General features: G+C 44.1%; 11 protein-coding genes across 11 annotated transcripts; 6 read left to right on the forward strand and 5 right to left on the reverse strand.

The window, feature by feature from the left end:
- Window positions 1-1537: 1537 nt before the first annotated feature.
- Window positions 1538-2223, forward strand: PHALS_01465 (uncharacterized protein; the record flags this gene model as incomplete). Its single annotated transcript, XM_024715860.1, has 4 exons — window positions 1538-1673; window positions 1752-1775; window positions 2003-2082; window positions 2194-2223. The coding sequence occupies 4 exons, from the start codon at window positions 1538-1540 to the stop codon at window positions 2221-2223; spliced, it is 270 nt and encodes an 89-aa protein (XP_024581516.1).
- Window positions 2224-2504: 281 nt separating this feature from the next.
- On the reverse strand, window positions 2505-3005 carry PHALS_01466 (succinate dehydrogenase cytochrome b subunit; the record flags this gene model as incomplete). Its single annotated transcript, XM_024715861.1, has 1 exon — window positions 2505-3005. The coding sequence occupies one exon, from the start codon at window positions 3003-3005 to the stop codon at window positions 2505-2507; it is 501 nt and encodes a 166-aa protein (XP_024581517.1).
- Window positions 3006-3193: 188 nt separating this feature from the next.
- PHALS_01467 (Transcription factor IIA, alpha subunit, N-terminal) lies at window positions 3194-5064 on the forward strand (the record flags this gene model as incomplete). Its single annotated transcript, XM_024715862.1, has 8 exons — window positions 3194-3301; window positions 3400-3525; window positions 3588-3628; window positions 3795-3903; window positions 3960-4169; window positions 4222-4266; window positions 4335-4430; window positions 4498-5064. 8 exons carry the CDS (start codon window positions 3194-3196, stop codon window positions 5062-5064), a joined length of 1302 nt encoding a protein of 433 aa, XP_024581518.1.
- Window positions 5065-5233: 169 nt separating this feature from the next.
- On the forward strand, window positions 5234-7504 carry PHALS_01468 (camkk protein kinase; the record flags this gene model as incomplete). Its single annotated transcript, XM_024715863.1, has 1 exon — window positions 5234-7504. The coding sequence occupies one exon, from the start codon at window positions 5234-5236 to the stop codon at window positions 7502-7504; it is 2271 nt and encodes a 756-aa protein (XP_024581519.1).
- Window positions 7505-7688: 184 nt separating this feature from the next.
- Window positions 7689-9878, reverse strand: PHALS_01469 (uncharacterized protein; the record flags this gene model as incomplete). The annotated part of the gene is made up of 8 exons (XM_024715864.1): window positions 7689-8150; window positions 8219-8293; window positions 8363-8440; window positions 8515-8635; window positions 8701-8778; window positions 8850-9082; window positions 9134-9370; window positions 9435-9878. 8 exons carry the CDS (start codon window positions 9876-9878, stop codon window positions 7689-7691), a joined length of 1728 nt encoding a protein of 575 aa, XP_024581520.1.
- Window positions 9879-9998: 120 nt separating this feature from the next.
- Window positions 9999-11527, forward strand: PHALS_01470 (uncharacterized protein; the record flags this gene model as incomplete). Its single annotated transcript, XM_024715865.1, has 7 exons — window positions 9999-10106; window positions 10166-10459; window positions 10520-10732; window positions 10797-10877; window positions 10938-11042; window positions 11110-11430; window positions 11492-11527. The coding sequence occupies 7 exons, from the start codon at window positions 9999-10001 to the stop codon at window positions 11525-11527; spliced, it is 1158 nt and encodes a 385-aa protein (XP_024581521.1).
- A 30-nt stretch (window positions 11528-11557) lies between these two features.
- PHALS_01471 (uncharacterized protein) lies at window positions 11558-12297 on the reverse strand (the record flags this gene model as incomplete). Its single annotated transcript, XM_024715866.1, has 3 exons — window positions 11558-11805; window positions 11889-11969; window positions 12033-12297. 3 exons carry the CDS (start codon window positions 12295-12297, stop codon window positions 11558-11560), a joined length of 594 nt encoding a protein of 197 aa, XP_024581522.1.
- A 172-nt stretch (window positions 12298-12469) lies between these two features.
- PHALS_01472 (Ubiquitin-like protein) lies at window positions 12470-14148 on the forward strand (the record flags this gene model as incomplete). Its single annotated transcript, XM_024715867.1, has 3 exons — window positions 12470-12650; window positions 12717-13797; window positions 13866-14148. 3 exons carry the CDS (start codon window positions 12470-12472, stop codon window positions 14146-14148), a joined length of 1545 nt encoding a protein of 514 aa, XP_024581523.1.
- A 159-nt stretch (window positions 14149-14307) lies between these two features.
- PHALS_01473 (Armadillo-type fold) lies at window positions 14308-19714 on the forward strand (the record flags this gene model as incomplete). The annotated part of the gene is made up of 13 exons (XM_024715869.1): window positions 14308-14400; window positions 14464-15045; window positions 15100-15285; window positions 15348-15863; window positions 15929-15997; window positions 16063-16148; window positions 16204-16280; window positions 16347-16477; window positions 16554-19076; window positions 19156-19230; window positions 19294-19434; window positions 19499-19559; window positions 19629-19714. The coding sequence occupies 13 exons, from the start codon at window positions 14308-14310 to the stop codon at window positions 19712-19714; spliced, it is 4626 nt and encodes a 1541-aa protein (XP_024581524.1).
- Window positions 19715-19811: 97 nt separating this feature from the next.
- On the reverse strand, window positions 19812-20381 carry PHALS_14793 (uncharacterized protein; the record flags this gene model as incomplete). The annotated part of the gene is made up of 3 exons (XM_024715870.1): window positions 19812-20033; window positions 20099-20140; window positions 20202-20381. The coding sequence occupies 3 exons, from the start codon at window positions 20379-20381 to the stop codon at window positions 19812-19814; spliced, it is 444 nt and encodes a 147-aa protein (XP_024581525.1).
- Window positions 20382-20584: 203 nt separating this feature from the next.
- PHALS_01474 (Protein phosphatase 1, regulatory subunit, and related proteins) lies at window positions 20585-21667 on the reverse strand (the record flags this gene model as incomplete). The annotated part of the gene is made up of 5 exons (XM_024715871.1): window positions 20585-20776; window positions 20845-20980; window positions 21036-21287; window positions 21354-21424; window positions 21485-21667. The coding sequence occupies 5 exons, from the start codon at window positions 21665-21667 to the stop codon at window positions 20585-20587; spliced, it is 834 nt and encodes a 277-aa protein (XP_024581526.1).
- Between the last annotated feature and the right edge of the window lie 77 nt (window positions 21668-21744).

Below are 21744 nucleotides of genomic sequence, written 5' to 3' on the forward strand. Positions count from 1 at the left end.
GAAACACAGTCACTGTGACCGCCTCCGCGAGAGGATCTGCTGCAATCCCGGCAATGAGAGTTCGCAACTCTTGGACAAAGCCCACCAATTCCTTGTTGCCATGTCGGGTGGCAATGAAAACGCGATCGCACGCGATACCCCTGATTAGGTGGCGAGAAAACTCGGGAGAGCTGCATATTCAGCTCCTCCCAGGAGGGAAACGCAGCTCCGACCGAAGTGCCACACGTCAGTTCCATTCTCGCGCTCGACCACCGAGCTTGAGATGGCTAGCGCCACGCGCTGCTGCTCGGTCTGTTGCATGGCGTATGCGATGGCCATTTCGACCTCTCTCACCCAGAGCAGGAGATTCTCTCAATCCTTCCCCTCAAAGAACTTGACGCTGACCATGAGCGGCTTAGGTCGGGAGAAGTCATCCGTCGGTGACGGTGGCGTCATAGACGCAAACGATGCAGACATCTTCTGCTGCAGGTGATTTAGCAGCGCGTTGTTTCGAAAACGCCTCTAGACGCGCACCGATTGCCTCGGATCCTTGTGCTACAAGATGTTGCACGCCCTCAAGGCCAAGCAAGACGTCAGCTTTTTAAGCCCGTCCTGCATGCCCTGGGGCAAAGAGAAAAATTTCTCGATCCTCACAGAAGATCAGTCTAAACGACTCAGGTGTAGATTGACTACAAGTGCTACCAAGTACAGCGGGCTACCGTAGCAAACGCTTGAGGAAGCGTACCTTAGGTCACCGACCTCTCGTTCTTTACGAGAACCAAGTTTGAGTTAGCGGATCGCAATCCACTTACTCCAAGAGTAATTATTGCCTTCCCGAGGCTAATCGACTCTTCGTTTTACATTCCAAACTGGTTTTTATTTATCTTTTTATCCTAATATTAAAAGTTTAGATTTTCCTAAATATACTAAATATGTATAATAAAATCTAAATACATGCATAACTACTGGCTACCCATATTCTTCTTTGGGTGTGTGGTCACACCATGCACATCGTGCGGCCTTCGTGTAACCCCGTTACAATTTCTCGATTTATAACTTCCGACCTGACCACTTCTATGCAATATGCGACAAGTATATAAAACCCCTTGTCAGTGACTGGCTAACAATCTGGGCAATGAGTGATAGTCTGCGCAAAATTTGAAGGATTTCATTACTATTTTTAAAGCCACACAATATTGTTGTAAATCCACGACTTAACTTTGGAAGAATGGCGGACCAATTAAGCGGCGATTCCAACCAACATACATTGCTATAAGAACCTGTGAATTTCTCAACATGGGCTCTAAGGATGGATTTGTGGCCTAACTGACATAACTCAAAATCTAATGGTGTTCCTGGTGCTCTTTGAGCCGTCGTCATAGATTCGAGAGCAGCTTGAACAGCTCCTCGTCTGAAACGCAACTTTTGCTATGCATTTCGACGTCGATGACATTCATCTTCATTACAGCACTGGTAGTGTAGTTTCTGCCTTTTATAAAGCTTGGTCCAGGATCGTTTATCGCTCTCCCTAGCCAACCAACAGGTGTCCAAAGCGTATATGCTGATTACGTCTGTGACGTTCTGGACTGACAATGTTGATACGTTCGGCAACCTTGCAGCGGAGGTTGGATGTACCGAAGTGTACGCGGCTGCGGTTTATGCAAAATGGTCAATCTGGCTAAGTCACTCGCGGGGTCAGAGCGGATTTAAGATGGAGCCCTGCCAGCGATGTCAACTATTGCTCACACGCATTTTTGGAAAATATAATTTAGTTTCTAAGAAAATTTGTCCATCTGGTTGAAGCTACTTCATATCGGTGTTTTTCAACTGTGAATTGCGTAAATTTGTACATGTACTATTTGGGCAGATCACTAAAAATCTTGCATGCTGTAGGTGAAATGCTGTCTACTTTGCGGTAATGAAAGACCACTATAACTGGAATAGCTACATACATATGTGTGCGCTCATAAAACTTTTATCGCTCCACACGATATTGTTCGATCTCTTGATGCTTTGCGAACAGTTTCTCGACTTGCTTTAATCGTGCCGCACCAGCGAGTTGCAATAGTTGTGAAGCCGGGCAATTTAATGGCTATTGTTTCTGTAAGTGTGACGTGCAATACCCTGATAAAGCGTTGCTTTCCATTGCGCGCTCATCTTGCTAACAAATCGATTGATTATCTGATGACAAAAATGCATAAATCCTTTCTGAAGGGTAGCCATTTTCGTGGCGAGGCTTTGTAGGAAATGTGAAGGCGAAAATATAGAAGGAAGATGTTCGAATTTGATTTACCCTCGGCAAACTGTGGATATGTGCTCGGGAGCATCCACTTTATAATGTAAGACTTGCGTGTGCCCTCCGTCGAGAAATCAGCGAGTTTACTATAGTATCACACGGCAGCAGTCATGTTTACATTTATCATTCTTTCGATAAGCAGACTACAGCTATCTCTTTGCTGACTTCTAAGCCGCCTATATAATGTCAAGTCAATCCATACGCGACAACGAGCTGCTTGAAACAGCAGCTACTTGTCCATCTTCTTCTCTTCCGGCGACTTAATGGTGTAGGCTGCAGCGCCCAGAGTGATGAGGCCCGAAGCGGCAAAAATAGCATAGCAGCTTTTTGGTCCATCCGCATTATTAATTAGCTCAGGCTTATATGTCCAAAGGCTGTGGCGCACTCCACAGAGCGTGTGGTAGCTGACAGGAAAAGCAACAAGTGCCTTGGACATTGGTGCAAAAAACGGGATGGTGTCTTGTGCGGCGTAGATAAGTGCTGGAACATCGGCTCCAATAAATCCCAATGCGCTACCACCCACGAAAGCAAACGACATTCCCATGCCTGCAAAGCGATTCGCAATTGACGAGATAGCCGTTACAGGAAATTTGTAAATCTCGACATGCGGAGAAACAGGGCGACCTAAGGCCGCCTGAGCGGCCGAGTAGCTCTCGGAACTGACGGCGCGCGCAAGCGCCGGCGCTACTGCGTGAGAGGCCACCTTCTTGCTCAAAACTTTTAGGCTCATTCTTGGAAATTGAGGTAAATAAAATATGTGGAAACTGAAGCGGCACACTCAGAATTACTTAACGTGTCTATTCTAAATCAAAAACATATATTAATACCTTTTCACATAAAGATGCTTAATGTGATTGGTCAGGCTATAAAATCATTTTGGCCAATGCTGTCATAGAGGTCATTTGTCACTTTGAAACCATGCTGATTAAATCTCTGCGCCGAACGCCGCCCCAAAAGCAAATTCTTGTGAGGCTTCAAAATCAGCGCCGTCACGGTGGATCGGTTTCGAAAAACAAGCACATTGAGGTTAAACTTATTGATCCTTTTCATGCGTTCGATGGCTTCAACGTGCATCACTAGTCTGCTTTGATGTCAATGCTGATTATTTTTATGAAACTTATTAGAACTGGAATAACTGGCGTGGTGACTCCGAGAAGCGTTTTAAAATGGATAATTCTTTCTTCACGTCTTTAACGGTCTGGGGCCTCGTTCCCTTCGGCCTCTACTTTGTTCTGGCCTCCGATGAACGCGTACGTACTAATGTTATTAGGGAACTTATATAAGTTTAAATGATTTTGGTTTATTCATGCAGCGCAAACGCGACAAGCGTGACGTGTCGGAGAGCTTTCGCCAGTAAGCAGATGAAAAACGTAAATGTTCCGCCTCATAATGCTAGCTTGTTGAATCTAAAAACAAATGGCTTTAGTCGCCAATCAATTATCATTTTTCTCTTTCAATTGTCAAACTTGTATCGTACTTTAGGAAAATGAACATTAAATTCGCAAAGTATCATGAGCAGCGAAACGACATTAGAGGAATTTTATGCGCGTGTGATGCAGCGTGTCTGTCGTTCCTATCGCGAATTAAATGAAAATTTCTCAATTGAGGACATCGACCGATTGCAGCAGGTCTGTGCAAGTCTCTTTATTCGTTTCGGTCGTCTTTATATGCCCTAGTGCTGAAGATATGGCAGGAAAAACTTGAGTCTTACACGGGGCAGCGAAAAATGTCAAGTACGATAGCAGAAGAGGATAGCCAAACTCTGTCGACCACCGAAGCAGCAAAAAATAGCGCGGAAGCTTTCATTGAAGATGATGAATTTCTCATTTCGTCGAGCTCGAATGCTTTGATCAAGTCAAATAAGGAAGTGGCCAATCAATCGAATACCCCGTCGGTATGATCTGTGCCTCTTTATTTGCATTTCTTAACCAACGCTGTTGCAGTAGTCAGGTATCGTGACGTTGGCGACCTCGTCAATTTTCTTGAGAATTGTAAGGTCATATCAGAGAAAAATTGTACGTTCAAAAATTTATTCTAAGATGATGTTCGTGCTGATTAGCTAGGATCGAAGAGAAATTTACATCAGCTTGATGGGATTGTCTCGGATGATGAAGATTCAATGGTGAGGACCGACAATTTTAATAGCACTCGAAAGGTGAGAACTATCTTTTCACCTAGCAGTACTAAATGTTATGCAAATCTGTTTATAATAATTGCATTAGGACCAAAGTATAATATCGACTGACGCATCTTTACAAAAGGCGCGTGCTCAAGAAGAAGGCCACGTTGACAGCGAAACTGATGATGCCATTTTTCAAAATGGTGAAGGGGAAAAAAAAGAAAATGAGGAGGATCTGTCAACAGACTCACCAGTATCCGCAGCATTGCTCCTTGTGTCCGAAAAAGACTTTTCACCTGTATCGGGGCTTTCTGGGATCAATCTACCGTTGCAGGTAGCTGCAGGTTATTCCAAATTCGTTCACCGTGGCAAGCGCCGTGGGTATTTTGGCCGGTTACACGCCATTGTGCTGACGTGGCCAGGCTGCTTAAAGAGAAAAGAAACACTTCGTCCTGGTGACATGGTTTGGTACTGCCCCGACAAGGGAAAAGGAATTCTTGTCGAAGGTGAAATTGTCAAAGTAGTTGCTTGTAGACAAAGGCTTAATGAGCTAACGATTCGGCGTAGCAACGGATTAGAAGCAATTGTTGATCTGCGTCAAGTCCGTCGATTGAAAGAATATCTTGTTCGAAAAGGCATTGTGCGATTACGTAGCGAGCAGGATAGGTAGCCATAGCCAGTGGGAATTGATGTAATAATTCATACATTCATACTCCTTGAGAATTTGATACTTAAATTTAGCACTGATCGTCCTTAATTTCTATTGAGGACAGGATGCGAGGACGAAAAGCGCAGAAGAAAGGCTTGCACAGAACTATGTCCACTCCTGATTAAGAAACATGGTCGCACAAGATCAAACTGTTGGATGCTTTAGGCTTCTGGAGAACTCTAGCCGCTCAACTTGTCAAGGATTGCTGCAGTATCAAAGCAAAAATGAGCAATGGAAAGAGCGCTGGTTTCTCCTTGATGAACATAAATTGACACTTGTCAAGTGCAATATAATAGACCACCAACCAGCAGGCTCGCACGGTAGCATATTAGGTGGTGATGTACTTATCGCCGATGCAAGACCACTGACGGAAGTGCATTCAGCTCATTTAAACAGTGACAAGAATCCAAACAGTGACGCACTTTCATTTATTGGCTTTGAAATTCTTACGCAAAATGGTGCAAAAATTGTTTTTCGCACCAAGTCGCTGAAAGAGCAAGACGTATGGTTGACGGCTATTCATAAAAGCGCAAGTGGATTTGCTATGGGAGTTGCTGCTCGATTGGCCGATCGTGAGTTGCTTGCAGGCAAGTTCTCATTGGTACGAGAACTTGGGCGTGGTGCCTCAGGCATTGTCTCCCTCTATACATGGCAAGGTAAACCTTATGCCATAAAAAAATTTGTTTCGCAGAAGAGCAAAGCTTTGCCAAATCGTCGAGCAATTCCTGTTGTTACTAATAGACGATTGTCCGCTCGAATTAGCGAAACGAACGCGATTCCTGACGAGGTTCGTCGAGAAGTGGCTTTGTTAAAAAAGGCTAGCAATCTTCCTTATATCATCCGCCTCCACGATGTTATCCTTGACAAGGAACATAAAGAATACTATTTGGTTATGGAGTACATGGGAGGTGGCGCCGTTGCCGAGTGGGACGATTCTCGAAAGTGCTATGTCAGCTCTCGAGCTAAGAGTACGGCTAGTGGCAACACATGTTTGCTAAGTGAAAGCACTGTGCGTTTATACGTGACTAACCTTGTGGTTGCCATTCAAGGCCTTCATTTAAATAACTTAGCTCACCGCGACATTAAACCCGAAAACCTCATGGCGAATGAAATGCACACCTTATGCAAGTTGGGTGATCTTGGAGTTGCTCGGTATTTTAAAGAGGAGAACGGTGAGCTTCAAGACGAAGAAGATTTGGGAGCAATTGAATTGTGGAATCTTGATCACGGTATGTCCCAACCTCTGCTGAATACATCAATGAGTGGAGCGGATGAGAGTTCGAAGCATCTCAAAGGAATGATTAAGTCAACAAAAGGAACATTTCAATTCTTACCTCCCGAATCGCTTAAAGGCGATGCCTTTTGTGCCTTCAAGGCAGACATTTGGGCTATTGGAGTAACCATGTACGCTTTGTTATTCGGCTCGCTTCCATTTTATTCAAGAGATATAAGCGAACTCTTTGATAAGATTGAAAATGACCCTCTCAGTTTCCCTCCTTGCGAGGATAATGACGCAAAAGATTTGCTTAGAGGAATTCTGGAAAAGGATCCGGAGAAACGTATGACGTTGGACGGTATATTGCAGCACAGGTGGACACACCGCAACATCAACTCAAAGAATTTACTGAAGCAATCAAATGCTTTAAAATTATCCCCCTCTTTGCTGGTTGAAGATCATGAGCTTGGAGGCGCTGTATCAATTCACCAGACTAATTTTCTTAAGGTAGCAGCTGCTGTACGTCACGACACGCTTAATGATCTGACCATCGATGTGGACGCTAATGTTTCTTTAAATGAAAACTACAAACCTACTCCAATTGACACATCTCAGACAAAACTTCCAGAGTGGTTCGAACCCCATCGAGAACTCGTTACGGCACAGATGCACTACGATTGGTGCCACAATAAAGCATCAAAAGGGTGGAAGTATGGTAGCGTTCGAGATGATGCAAAATTAGTGCATCCTTATATGTTGCCCATGCGAGCATTGGACGAAATTGCGCAAGCACGCAATTTTTCATCAGTCGATGAGGTTATCAAGTGCATTGTTGCGCTCGGAGTAGAAGTTGCCTACCGCCGGCCGGTGAAGGAAAAATCACGAGATATCCCTTTGTCATCAAATCTCGTTCATTTGTCGTGGGAAATTATGATGCTTATCGATCTTCTTGCTGAAAATTCGCACGAGGTGTGGGCGACAGAGTACGCATCTAACGGCTGGTGCTATGGTGTTGAGTTCGATGAAGTTTCAAAGACGCATCCGTCGCTTAAATCGTACATGCTACTCGATGAAACTGATAAAAGTCTCACGCGCGAAAGCGTGACGTCTGTTCTCAAGTCATGCATTTATCTTGGCTGCACTTTTTCGATAGCGCATCGTGGTCGCAAACGCTGGCAAATTTGATTCGTACAAAACAGTTAAGCTATATAATATCGTAGTTGACCCGGATTGGGATTGCTGAGGTGCTTGACTAACTAATTTAAAAGCCGATAATGTAGTCGAATGGTGTATGGAAGGCTTTTGATGTTCATTCAAATCAGGTATTGATGCCACTTAATCGAGTATACTTGACTTCGAATTGCACCAATTATCCATTTTTTTTCTTGGACGCCACGAGCTGTGCACGATTCGGCTGTAACTTCGGGCTGATCTGTAAATTTGCAAAACCTTTAGCAGCTTGTTTTTGCAGCTCAAGCCTAGTCAATGGCCGATCACCTATTTCGTCTTCGTTTCTTAGACTTTCTAGTTCGTCCTCGGCAATTGAAAAATCTCTCAGAAGCTGTCTGTCGATACAGAAATCATCGCCTTTTCCTACAATCGCTATTTTGGAGCTTAACGCCGATGAAGAGCTCAATTCGTCATTTTCGGTGCCACCCGCTAAGCTTTCGAAATAGTCAGGAAATACTGCTTTAACGGCATTAGCAGACCGCACAGGATCACTCGGACGTAGATTTGCTCCGAATAAAAGGTGTTGAGTTTCGGCAGGGCTCATGTGTTGTACGCGACGCAAAAGTCGCTCAAGAAGTTCGCTGCTCCGCAGCTCAATGATCTGTTCGGTACAACGAATATGACAAGAGAGACCATGATTATAGCTAATCTCAAAGTATCGAGACTGACCGCTAAAAACTGTAATATGTTTCCCTCAGTTATCCCTTGTGCAGCCAGGAGGTCATTCATAGAATTAATACGCGTCTAAGTTCAGACATCGATTAGATAAAGTTGAGAGGTACATGCAACAGACAAGAATACACAAAGCTGTACATTAATTGCAAGCTGGTCCTCGGACTGCTTTCTCGCACGCTTCGAGGTATCAACATCACATTCTGCACTGGGAACAGGCTGCAGGCAAACGATCAAAGCGTGAATCCTTCCATGCTTGAAATTGCTGTGCAAATCACATAGAGAGTAGATACCGGCGGGACGTCGTTGCATCCAAGCGCGTTGTACAGTCTATCAACAATTCGTGCGAGCGGCTGGAACTTACGTGTAGCCTTAGCTCGAAGTTGTTCAACAGCCGCATTTTCCTCCAAGATACTATACGATGTATGATACAGACATATTTGTCAGCGACGTCGCTCATGATTCGACCAGGGCCGTACTTTTGGCGTGTTGCAACAAGATCGTCGACCATGCGCAACTTTGCGTTAGCTTTGCCGTCTCGCACCTCGCTCTTGAGTCTAAAATCACACATGCAGTCGTTAAACTGTCAGGATTTCATATATTGAAACAAAAGTAAAACACTATTGACTTTTGAATCTCCTGTTCTAGCGCCATTTTCTCATCCTCAAGCTGCTCGGCTTCATTATTTATGCTTTGAACATAGCAAAACAGAGAAAAGTTTTCCTCCTCTTTTTTCGTATACACGTCAACCATTTCGTGATAGTTGTCTACTTTCAATTCTTGCTGTAGTGCTGCAAATGTCGTCTCAAACTCTTGCAGCTTCTCGTTAATGGTTGCAATATTTTGTTTGTCTCGTAACATCTATAAGCTAAGTCAATAGAAATTCTTCTGTCTCATAGAAGCATAACGTACCATTGAGTCAAGCTTTTGTATAGTTCTCTTCAGTTGCTGCTCCTCCTCAATTTTCATATTGCCTCGAACAAAGGTATCAGAGAGGTCCATCGGATCCTGTTCAAGCATTTGCTTTCGGTATAACTCCGCACTCTCTTTCTCTCGTTTGATAATCGCTGCGAGACTTTGATAAACATGATCGAAAGCTTCTTGCTCACCCAAATTTTGACCCGACAACGAGTTTGCTAACGACAGAATCTGTGGAGAGCGTATGCATGTCAGCTAAACGCGCCCAAATTTCCGCTAATTCGAGTGCACTCACCCGGTCACGCTCAGCTACAATTTGGGTTGATTGGCGAAAAGTCTCTTGCATACTACTGTGAATTTCGCGTAGACGACGTTGATTCTTCTCAAACACAGTCTGACTTAACACCCTGTTAGCACGCAACTGGTCGACTTGATTCCGAAGATCAGTATTGAACGCGATCATCTTGCTCTCGCGAATCTTGCATGCTGAGAGTCGATTTTCAAGCTTAATGAGCTCTCGCTGCTCATCGGCCATTCGAGTACGGACTGCATTCACACCACCACCCCGTTGATCACATTCACTACGCTTCAATCGCAATTCTTTAATTTCGTCGTGAATTTTTTTCGAGTGATCGTCAAGTTGACGCAGTCGATGCTTCTGCTCGACCACTAATCTCGCATACTTGTCTCCTTGCATCTGTAAATTGAAAAGATGTTCACTCTGCGCTCGTGCATTCATGCTGATCAGTTTAAGAGCTTAAATGTTAATAAGGTGACACCTTGCAGAGTCAGACTATCGAAACGCGCCAAGTATTTTCGTCTTTATCGGTAATATTGTCTAGAGTCATTCATTTCGAAAATGTCTCGAAAGGTGCCTCATCACGCAATGTGCAACGAAGTTTACGAAAGAAACTCGCCAAAAAAGCCTCAAAAATTGCCCTCGATCAAATGCAAACATAGCTTTCGTGTACGTTGTGCCTATCATGTAATTAACTTGCAGCTTTTGGTGATAATCACCTTGTCTAGGATTTTCGATGCGAGTCGAGTCGAGGTAATCAATCATCTAGCTCGTTTATACAGGACGAGGAGCGACGGGTTCAGGAGAGATGTGTGAAAATGCTTATGATTAAACTAGCCAACAAGGAGAAAGAGGTAGAGATGCTGCGGTGCAAACAGAATGTAATTGATGCGCAATCAGCAGGACGTGATCTACAACAACAGAACCATCAGAAAGAGCGTGATCTAGCTTTTGATCAGTTGACTTTGAGAAACCAAGAGCTGCAACGACAAGTACAAATATTGCAGACCCAATGCCAACAAGTAGGAGACTGAGAGTGAGTTGGTGTCACACACTTTAACGATCTTGCGTCCTTGTTGTAGCATCAAAAAGATAGCAAAGCACACCATACTGCTGCACTTGAGCATAAGAGACTACTCCAGGAATGCGAAGCACAAGCCAAAAATGATAAGAAAGCCACCCACCACATTTTAGAGGAGCTACAAAAAGAACAACAACAAAGTATAAACGACCGAATCGATTTACGAAACAAACTACACATAGGATTGCAGAAAGAGGAATCTCTTAGCAACCTGGTTGGTTCATTTAGAAGACGATTACCTGTCAGTGCAAGTAGCTTTTAACTTAACAACGTTGCAGGTGAACCAGCTTGAATTTAACAATTCTAGAATTGAAGGCGAGCTTCAACAATTGAAAGGCAGCTACCAGCATTTACAAGAGGTGCGAATATATGGCACAAAACAGCAAGCTGTTTAGTTCTGACGGTCACATCTCGAAAAGGCTTTGGTACAGGAGCAGCAGAAGCGCATGGATGCTGAAACTTTGGCGAAGAAGATCAAAATCGAGAAGGTTGCTTTGGAAGACAAGCAGAGAAGATCAATGAAGGTTTGAAATCAATACAGTTTTGAGAATATTCTGTCAAATGTTGATGGTGATTTTGAGCGATTGATAGATTCTTAAAGTTGCTAACTCAAAGGCAACTGACATGGAGAAAAAGCACAAAAGGCTTTCACAAGGCGAGAAACAGCTAGCACAGCAGCTAACAGCTCTGCAGAGTGAAAATTCTGAGTTGAAAGCACGCAAAGATCGAATGGCTGCGCAGATACAGCACTTACAAACACGACTAGCAATTCTTGAAGGTACCAACGCCGTCCGAGAGCAAAAATTGGAGAGTGTTACCTCCGAGCTGGAAAGTGCGCGCAAATTCGGTCGCGACACCCAATTTCGCATCAAAGAGCTCCTTGAAGAAGTTGTTTTTTTAAAGAATCGGAAGGTGTCAGTGAGCTATTCAGCAAAAAATTTGCCTTCTCTAGTCAACAAAATTGCTGTGCCAGAGATTGACGCAGCAAATGACGTGCCGTGCTGGATGAAATGATAGTTAATACCAGCACAAAACCCATCTAATTTGTATCAGTGACTGCATTCCTTTTAAGTGCGTCAGAATTATTGCTTTTGAAGTCGATTTTGCCTAGTGCGGACGCAATTAGCTTCTTAATCTCGGGATTGACAGCCTTTCTCTTCTTGCGACGACTGCACGTGCTACCACTAACGCGTTCTGCACGCCCTTGATCGTTAAGCACACCCTGACTTAGCTTTTTGCTCTGAAAAAAGTCCCGCACACAAAAAATTGTCACGGTCTCGCCGTAATCTATCACCACAGTTGAACCACAGTCAATCGAAAGAAATCAAAACTGGTCAATACAACATATGAAATAGAAATTGCTATCATACAGTGGAAATTAGGCTCGCGAAACTCATTTCTCAGAACGCGTTTCTTGAACTCAGTAATCATGGCCTCACTTTTCTCCACCTCTATCATGATTAACATAATATGTCAACACAATTAACAGCAAAATAGCGATGGTTGGTCATGACCTTTAGGATGGGTTGGACATATTTTCTCACGCGCAAGACAACACTTCTTACAAGACTGATTCGAGCAGCTGGCTGCAACTTGCTTCTTGTTGCTGCAGAATGGACAAGAACGCCCCATCGTGTCGCCTTTGATGCGCTTTGCTATTGGCAACTCTAAATTCTCAATCGGCACGGGCTTTGAATTTTCAACAAGTATTGGCTTCATTTCCTCAATTGCCACAAGATTAAGTCTTTTAGTTGCCATTTGCTTCACTTCCTCCGGCATCGCTTTCTCCAGCAGAGCTGCTACCCAAATTAAAATTCACATTATTTTAACACCTTTAAACCTCGATATCATATTTGCGGCCATCGAGAAGCTCGGCATAAACTAACAGAGAGGGAGACGCCCGTTACTTGACGCTTAGCAATTGCAATTGTCACGACTCAAGAATCACAAAATGGTAAATCTGCACGTCAAGACGACGTCAGGGAAGACGTTTTCAGTAGAGGTGGCACTCAACAGCTCCGTGTTAAATTGCAAGGAGGCGCTTGTGACCCTCACTGATGTGCCTGTTGCGCTGCAACGCCTCATCTACAAAGGCAAAGTGCTTAAGGACGATCAAACACTTGAAAGTTATGGTTCGTGAAATATATTTCTGGATGTTAATATGTGTATCAGCGATTGATAGATGTGCTGTGTGGCAGGCATCCAGGCGAATGATACTATTTACTTCGTCAAGGGTTCAGGTAGACCAGCGAAACCAGCAACTGACACGACTACTTCCAGTTCGACTAACTCAGGTTCCGCTCCGGCTGCCACACCCACCCCAGTCGCTGCACCTGCAGCAGCGGCCAACCCATTAGGTTTTCCGTTCTTTTCTGGAACTGACGCAGGAGCTGCAAACCACGGCAATATATTTGGCAGCCTACTGACTGCACCGAACATGCAACAAATGCAGCAGCAAATGATGGAAAATCCGGAAATCGTTCGGCAAATGATGGACTCGCCTATGATGCAAAACATTTTAAGCAACCCAGACATTATGCGCAATATCATGCAGAGCAATCCGGCCATGCAGCAGCTAATGGAGCAAAACCCACAATTCAGTCACATCATGAACGACCCTGAGTTGCTTAGACAGAGTGTGGAGGCCGTGCGGAACCCCGCGGCAATGCGTGAGATGATGCGGAATCAAGATACTGCATTACGGAACATTGAGAGCCACCCGGAAGGTTTCAATGCCTTGCGGCGTATGTATCACGATGTGCAGGAACCGTTGATGAATGCCGCAGCTAGTGGTACTCCAGCGCCTCGTGGTCCAGCATTTACTATGCCTGGTGTTGCTGGCGGCAGCTCTGCTGCAAGCACGACGCCGCCACAGACCTCAAGTTCTACCTCGTCGGCATCTACTGGTGCTACTAATCCGTGGGCTCATTCTTCTGGTGCTGCATCAAATGGCATTACTGGTGCTGTCTCAAATCCGTGGAATGCTGTTGGTCCTGGTGGCTTGGGCAATATAGGTCCGGAAGTTATGGCGCAGATGACGCAGAACCCTGTTTTTCAAGCAGCTTTGAACCAAGTGTCGAGTAATCCAGAGCAATTTATATCACAAATGGAGGTGATGAACCCGCAGATGGCAGCTATGATGAATGCTAACCCACAGATGCGGCAAATGATGTCGAACCCTGAGTTCTTGCGGCAGGCAATGAACCCGGAAAATTTGCAGGCCATGATGCAGATGCAAAATGCTATGAATCAGCTGCGGGCTTCAGGGCTGATGTCAGGGTGTGTATAAGACCCTTTCCGACACACATAGTAATCAATTGTGTTTAACTATTTGCTTGCATTCACAGATTTGACGGTCTGAACCTTGACGCTGGTTCTGGTACTGCTGGAGGATCTAATCCGGCTGCAACCAATCCTTTTGCCATGTTTAGTCAATTTCCTGCTGGGCTTGGTGGTGCAGCAAGTACACCCGCTGCTCCTGTCGGCAACCCAGAGGAGATTTATGCGTCACAGCTAACCCAATTGAATGACATGGGCTTTTCCAACCGGGACCAGAACCTTCGCGCATTACAAGCAACTTTTGGAAACGTGCAAGCTGCTGTAGATCGCCTACTTAGCGGCTTCATATAGTAGTAGTGCGGGCCGCTGGACCGGCAATACTTTTCTGTTCGAGCTGCGCTAAAAAATCGCATGATGAACAAGCATTTATCTTGTTAATTGTAGCTTCGCCTTCTAATAGAGATCTAAAAATGACATTTTACAAAAAAACTATTTAATAATTCCGCACGCATGGAGCACGGCAGCGCGCGCGAGTTGCTCTGTGCGAGCGCTACGGACGCGGATGCTGTGCGCCATTATTTAAATTCCATTGAGGCTGATGAAGTGCGTGTGTTTGCTCTTCGTTATCAAATTTTCTGCGTCTAATGCTCGCTCTATTTTGCTCAGCTTAACAGCCTTTTGGATGGTATTACACCACGAGATATTAAGTGCGCAGCCAAAGGGAAGAAGAAAAGCGGATTTCTCGTGCAGGATGATTGGCTACCGTTAGTACACTTGCTTGTGCATTGTGAGACCACGAGGCTTCGTGCTGCCTCAAGAATTATTCAGGTTTTGCGTCGGGGTAGTCCCAGCGAGCTGGAGAGCATGCAGCTGCTTACGGAGATCAATCTAGGCTACTCGAGCGCCCTCGACGAGCTACAAGAGCACAAAGTGAAAACGACTCAGCATTTTGTTGGAAAGAAAAGGCTGCTGGACGAAATTCAAGTGGTGCTAGACATTGTGTTTAGCTATTTAGAGGAGGTAATTAGAGATGCCAAGCCTAGTAATGCGAAAGTTTTACCGCAGTTGCTAGGTCTTGTGCCTTTCTTTCTGGGATTAAGCGACGAGATCAATCATGAGGTCGAGACAAGTGAATCCTTAGCAAGATTGTTAGAGCTGCCGTGGAACTGTCAGACGGTGCCAAGTCTGTTAGATGTACTGGTGGAAGATAGTGCCTTGATGTCGCAAGAGAGCTGGCATAGACTTCAGGTACGTAAAGAGTCTGGATAGTCCCCAAGACTAGTATGCTAATCGCTTGTGCAGGAAAATGTAGCACGTATGGTGACGACATCACCTGAAATGGCAGTTGAATCGATAAACCCTTTAATTCGCGAGTGCATGTCGGTGGCCAATGTGACGCGTGATCATCATTGGGTTGGCATTGCGCGTTACTTATTGCGACAACTGCCGGTGCATCATCGACAAGAGGCTGAATTTAATCTACAAATGGTGCGTGAGTAAATTAGATTAATCGGTAATGCTTTACTTTACTATGTGTCATTCGATTGTAGAGCTTTACTCAGTATCCACGCATAATTTCTTTCTTGTGCGAGTCGATTCGACGTAGTAAAGTGTCGGAGGAAGCTGAGATGACGGACCCTGAAAATGACTTACTGGACCTCAAGCCAGACTGGCGTGATTTCTACCTCTTGCTTCATTCGCTGCAAGCATCTAAACCAATTCTTCACCATCGAACTTCATCTTCTCGAGTCGCTACCGAGGCATCCGTGTTCACAGACATTGTACAGATAGCATGGTGGATTGTTCAAAGTGATTTTGTGGCATATACAAAAACTACTCTAAACGACCCCGTTTCGCGAACGGTAGAGAAGCATGTTCAAGAAAGAGTTAAATTTCTGCTGACTTTTGGTGGCAAGCAAATGTACTCTCGAGAGTGGAAATCCTTGTTGTTGATGGATATTGCTCTCTTCTGGATTGAGCAGAGCAACTCCGTCAAAGGCGACGACAAATTGCAAACACAAAAGTTAAAGCTATCTTTGCTTTTATTGCAGACCGTTTTCGAGACGGTAGAATGCTCAGATATTTACTTTTTCCTGCAATTTAGTCACATTGTGCATCTGACATTTATTAGGCACCAGAGACGCGTGCTGAGGTCCTTTATAACCTCTTCGAACGTTCTCAAAAGCCGTTGGAAAGAGAGGTACTGTACGCTCCCATGGTGGGTGACAATTCCAGTCATTTTAACAATTTGCTGTCTTCTTCTAGATTGCTGGAAAAACTCTCTTGCATTTATTTGATTTGCATTCGGACAAGCTTTTCCCACACCTCAATGCTATTCAAGATTGGTTAAGGTAACTACTTACCCCTCAGCATACTCGTGTAATATATAACTGTACCTATGAAAAGTTTGCAGTTTAATCATTCGTTTGACACTGCCCGCGAGTTTTTTCTTATCGTTTCGCGTTTGGTAACACTATACAAAGGTACGCCTTTTGCTGACGAATTCGGAATTGTCAACTTATTTTCGTGCTATTTTTCGTATCCAACAGATTTGTTCAACTTTTTAATGGTGTTTTTACGAAAGCTGCTGTCAGCTACCGACCGGACACATCAACAGTTCGCTGTAGACATATGGTGTATGTGGTTGGATAATCGACTGCCTTTTAATGCGCAGCAAGAAGTACGTGTTGGTACATCACCTTCTCATCTATAATATTGACGTCCGATTCAATCGATATCTGACGTGGTCATTGCAGGAAGAGATCATTTCGGCACTTAAATCCAGCGTGACAGCATGCCGTGATATTCAGGCGTGGTCTTTCGCCAGGTTGGAACAAATGTTTCGGCGAAGTGGTAATGGTCCAGAGAAGCCCGCGATTTCGTTGCGAAAAAGCTCCTGGGAAGAGCTGCACCGATTTCTGTCCCTACAGGTGAGCAAGTTTATAGTGCCAACAGCTGTAGCGATCACAAAATACGGCGATGGCATGGATTACAGGGACGAGCACGACGATGATGTGGGTCTGCTGCGATTCCAATTCAGCTCTCTTGAAGAATTTTATCGGCAGAATACCAGCCTGGATGGTGCGGCTTCAGTTGGATTAACATCCCAGAAATTGCTATCATGCTTTATCCAGTTTAACAAAGCTGCCTCTCACTCAAAAATCCTACGTGACGGCTCACCAATCGAGGATTCCGAAGAGGCAGGTAGCGACATCAAGCAATGGCTCATCGATTTGGTTTCAAACACGAAATACTTTTTCCACTGGATTTGCCAAGATTCTGACAGGGCTCTGACTCAGTTAGGATGCGGCAAGTCTAACGAAAGAAGTACGTTGTGGAAGTTTGTTGCTCGTACTTATATCGGTTGTGGAGTTTGCAATATTGCGTTAGAAGTATTGTTGTGGGAACAAACTCGTGATGATTTGATTGATCAAAGTATTAGCGAGCCCAATCCTGGTTCTAGCGAAATTTCGATTTGGTCATTGATGGAAGTCGTGTTTACATTTCATCGAATGATACAAAAATTTTCGTTACATCACGTGAACGAAAAGGGATTTAATCTTTCGAAGGAAAATGTCAGGGCTCCTCTCCACTGTCTTGCAAAAGTGCTACAACAGCACGAGCTAGAACTTTTGACTGTTATTAAAAACATTCTTCATGACGCACATGCGACTAGATCGCTACGACCTGGTAGATCGCTACGACCTGGTAGACCGCACGGATTGTCATTTGATGCTGCACTTTTCACCGTGGATTCGTGTTGTAGCGCGCCGGAGAATGAAGGCCCATTTGGAAATATTTTTACTCGTGATAATGATGGCTTTAGTGAGTTAAAGCAGATTCTCGAGATTCTGCTATGCGTGTACAACTGTCTTCGTGAACATGTTGTGTTACAGTCTAACTTGCCTGATATTGACGATATAGATATTTATGTAAGTGAAATACATGGTGAAAGAGATGAATCAATATGCGGGATGAAATTTTCGTTATATGCAGATTCTATCTCGTCCAAATTCCCGACCTCTGCGCGACATCTTGTAGCTCCGGGCCGCAACGCAAAAATGTTTGTGGTGCTGGATTCAAAAGGAGGAGAAGAGATGCTGGAGCACGTTTGCGGTGCATTTGGACGTATATTTGATGTGATGAGCAGGGGCTTAAGCCTTCATTCGTTACAAACTCAAGTTGAGGAAGTACTGAGCAAATTATCGTGGAGTGAACAGAGTTATTGGCACACAATACAAACAGATGAAAATAGCAGCATATTCGGCCGTTTATCGCGCTTTTTTCTGAATGATGTTAGCGAATGCATTCGGAGAAACAAATGTGCAAAGCTTGGCGTGTCGTGCGCGTCGCTTAGCAGACGACTTGGGGATCTTGCCGGACAAACATCTGATTTGGATGTGTCTTGTCCAGACACTTTTGCTCTCTCAACCCTGGCCTACGAGATCTTGTGTGACAATGTTGTGTACAACGCTCGACTTCTTCGACTGCTCCTAAATATTTGTCTTTCTCCTCAGCTTGCGCTTCATATCCAGGCGTTTGTGGCCATGGAAACTATGATCGAGGGATTCATGCATGCGTGTGGTGTAACAATAAAAGAAAACTTAGATTTTGAACGCCGACCAGCTTATCAAAAGAAGAAAAATAATGGAAAAAATATTTATCGAAAGCGCTTGAAACAAGGTTCTGGTACTAGCTTTTCCTTCGAAAGAGTATATTCTGAGTCTGAATCTGACGCATGTTACTCTTCCGACTCAATTGAATATACTCGATCAAAAGATTTAAGCTCTGGGTTGAGTGCTTTTGATGCCCAAACCAACACACATTATAACCGTGATCGCGTACCACACCTTCAAACTCACGCTAGCCGAAGCATTGCAATTTTAGCCGTCTTGAGTGTTATTGAACACTCTCAAATCTTACTGCTTAGAGCTGTCAATCATCAATCCAGCAGCAACGCAATCTACTCGTTTCCCCGTCGCCAAGAGGTCATGAGTTTCATTCGGATCCATAAGTTAGTCAACAAGTCCATTTGCAAGCTTCGAGAACACTCTTGGGAAACCCGAAAAGTGATGTTGAAAGCGCTTCATATATTTGACTTGGGTCTGCGCATTGGCAAAGCATGTGGACTTTTGCGAAAGGGTGAGGGTCCTGAGCTCGATCTTTTACGTGATGCAACAAGCTGGATTTATGAATTTTCGGTGATGTCAACACTGGCTAGTCGGACGTGGGCTGATGATTTGAAAAATGCAGTCCAAGACTCTGGGACCAAAATGAAGGTACGCTTAATGGGTATAATGACCAGGGTTGAATCCAAAATGAATAGCATTCTCACAAAACTCATCAAACTGGATGAAGGTATCTGCAACCTTGCTAAAGATGGATATTTTCTTTATACAAGTACCAAATACCGTTCAAATGTGGCTTAAAGAGGTGCGTTTTTCTGATCACCCTCCTGCAAAATATACTGCTAATATTTGTGATGTTTAAATTCAGCCTTCGGTGTGCGATGAGATAAAGCAGCGGTTTAAAGCACTCGTGGTGGTTGTGAAAGAAAGTATTGCCCCGACCAACCAAAAACGTTTTTGTTCTGGAAAAGCAAAAAGTCGACGGCGTCAGCTTGGTGTTGTCTCAATGGTAAAAAAACGACGAAAGCGCTTGCGAAGCCGTCATCCTATCATTGACGCATTTTTGAACGAAGAAAATGGCGCTGATGCCTTTGCTGATTTGGAAGATTTCATCGAGTAAAATTATGGGACAAGGTGCTCGCTAACGTCTTATCAAACCGATGTTTCCGTGTTTCTAATCTAAAATATACTGGCGGCGTGCAGGTTTTGTCGAATGTGGCGATGTTTTGATCAAGTGTTATACGCCGCCCTGCACAAGTAATGCAGAATGGGTCGCTGTGAAAATCTAAAAGTACTAATGCTTACAAAATTTCGTGCTGAAATTTTGACTTCACTACCAGTGCATCATTAATGTGATTCTCATTGGCGAGTTGCTGAAATCGGTCCTCAACCCCTTCTTACAGCCATCAATGGACAAGTTGATACTTTTTCGCGAAAAGGTATTGTTATAATAAAACGCGTTCCGTTCGATAAGGATGAAGTTGTTCCGCAAACATCTGCATTAAGCACTCGAGATGATTTGGGAATGTTGGACGACTGGTCACCGTCAGTCAATGCTTGCAGACGATATCCTTGTTGTGATAATGTAAGCATCTCTTTCATAAGTTGCTGAGCAGCACAGCATGTGTTGGTCGTTAAAAACGAATAATGGACTTTTGCTACATGGTACCTACCGCAGATGAGGCTTCGTTGGTACCGCAGAATTGCAAGTGACGCTATCCATCGTGATTGTAAGAATAAATAGAAATACAGTAGTTAAAACATTATATGACGCACCTGCAGAACAGCGCATTTATCAAAGCATATTTCGGCCATTTGGCGCAATTTGTGAGGACTGAGCATTTCGCAATGGAGCTGCTTTAAGACGAATAGCTGTACAAATCGAAAGGATGAAGATATTGTCAACGACAATATGATTGTTTGCAATATGCGTGTACCTGAACAAAGGAATTCCATTGAATGGTGCCGGTTGCTGGCAGAACACTCTCAAGGTGAGGCCTATCACTCACCCGTCCTTCTGACCGATGCCCGTTGATGAAAACTGCGTAGCCGCGCGTACGAAGGTAAAGAAACACATGCTCAAGTTTAGGATATTCGACGCCGCTATATAATTGTCAAGATTGATTAACTGATCCACTCATCATAAAGCCCAACAAACGTTACCCATTTTTCACCACTTCATATGACTCGAAGTACTTTTTAAGTGCTGAAACTTCATAATGATCCAAACCAGTAATTTTGTCAGAGTCATCATGATTGACGGCTCGTTTAAAGAAGGGCGTCCTGGGATTTACTGAATTCTGAACTAATTTCAGCTCCAGCGACTCTTGCTGGAGTTTTTCTAAAGCTTTCTTTTACATACCAAGAAATGCCGTCAGACCAAAGAATAGTTGGAGACTTTCAAGAGCAGGCTACGTACTTGCTGCTCCCTCTTGATAGCCTCCACCTCTCTGAAAAGCATCCTGACGGTTCCTGATAGTGCTTGAGATGTTGAGCCGGAGAGCTCCTTCTTGCACTTCTTTTCGTTTAAAGCAGCTCCATCTTCAAGCTGCAGGCTGATGCGACTAGGTAAGTACGCAATACTAAGCTTTAGATTCCACTTTCATGTACCTCAAGGCTCTTGTGCGCTCCTCAAGCGTAATGACGTGTCGATCTAAGACATTCAGTGATGGAATAGCTCGAATCACTTGCAAACGGTAATTCTTCTCTTCTTCAATGGCATTGCCAAACAAATCGAGGTCTCGCAAGTTTGATAATCGACTTAACACTTTTAAAGTGACTTGCAGATCGTTCAACTTGTTATCATGTAATCGAAGTTCTTGTAAAAATTTAAGGTGCGGCAGCGACGATCCATCAAGAGAGCTACAAAGGTGACTTGGTTTACAATCCGCTCATTAATCAAAATAGCATTAGATAGGCATTTGGTACCGAATGCAATTTTCTTGAGCGTAAAGCTGTTTAAGACGAAAGCAGTTTTCCAGTCCATCAAGCTCCTGAAGCTGGTAGAATGTATGAGCTTCTCTTTTAGACGACAAAATCACAAGGTAGTCATGACACACCTGATTACCATTTATCCAAAGTACTTCAAGGTTTATAAATGCCTCAAAGTTCACAATTTTGGCGATGTGCTTGTTAGCCATATAAAGCTCCGTGCAATTCTTGACATATTTGTGGTTTTTTACCGGAAGCTCAGCATAGGGATCCGAGAGGTGCAGCCTCTGAATTGCGCGTAGCGTGGCCATCACTCAATGAGAGTCACAAATGAGTGGCGGCGTATGCGATGATGTTTCATGGCAGATCTTAGAATCTATTTTTGAAA

The sequence above is a fragment of the Plasmopara halstedii genome (assembly GCF_900000015.1).
Source record: "Plasmopara halstedii genome assembly, contig: Scaffold_1561, whole genome shotgun sequence".
NCBI classification, from domain to species: Eukaryota; Oomycota; class Peronosporomycetes; order Peronosporales; family Peronosporaceae; genus Plasmopara; species Plasmopara halstedii.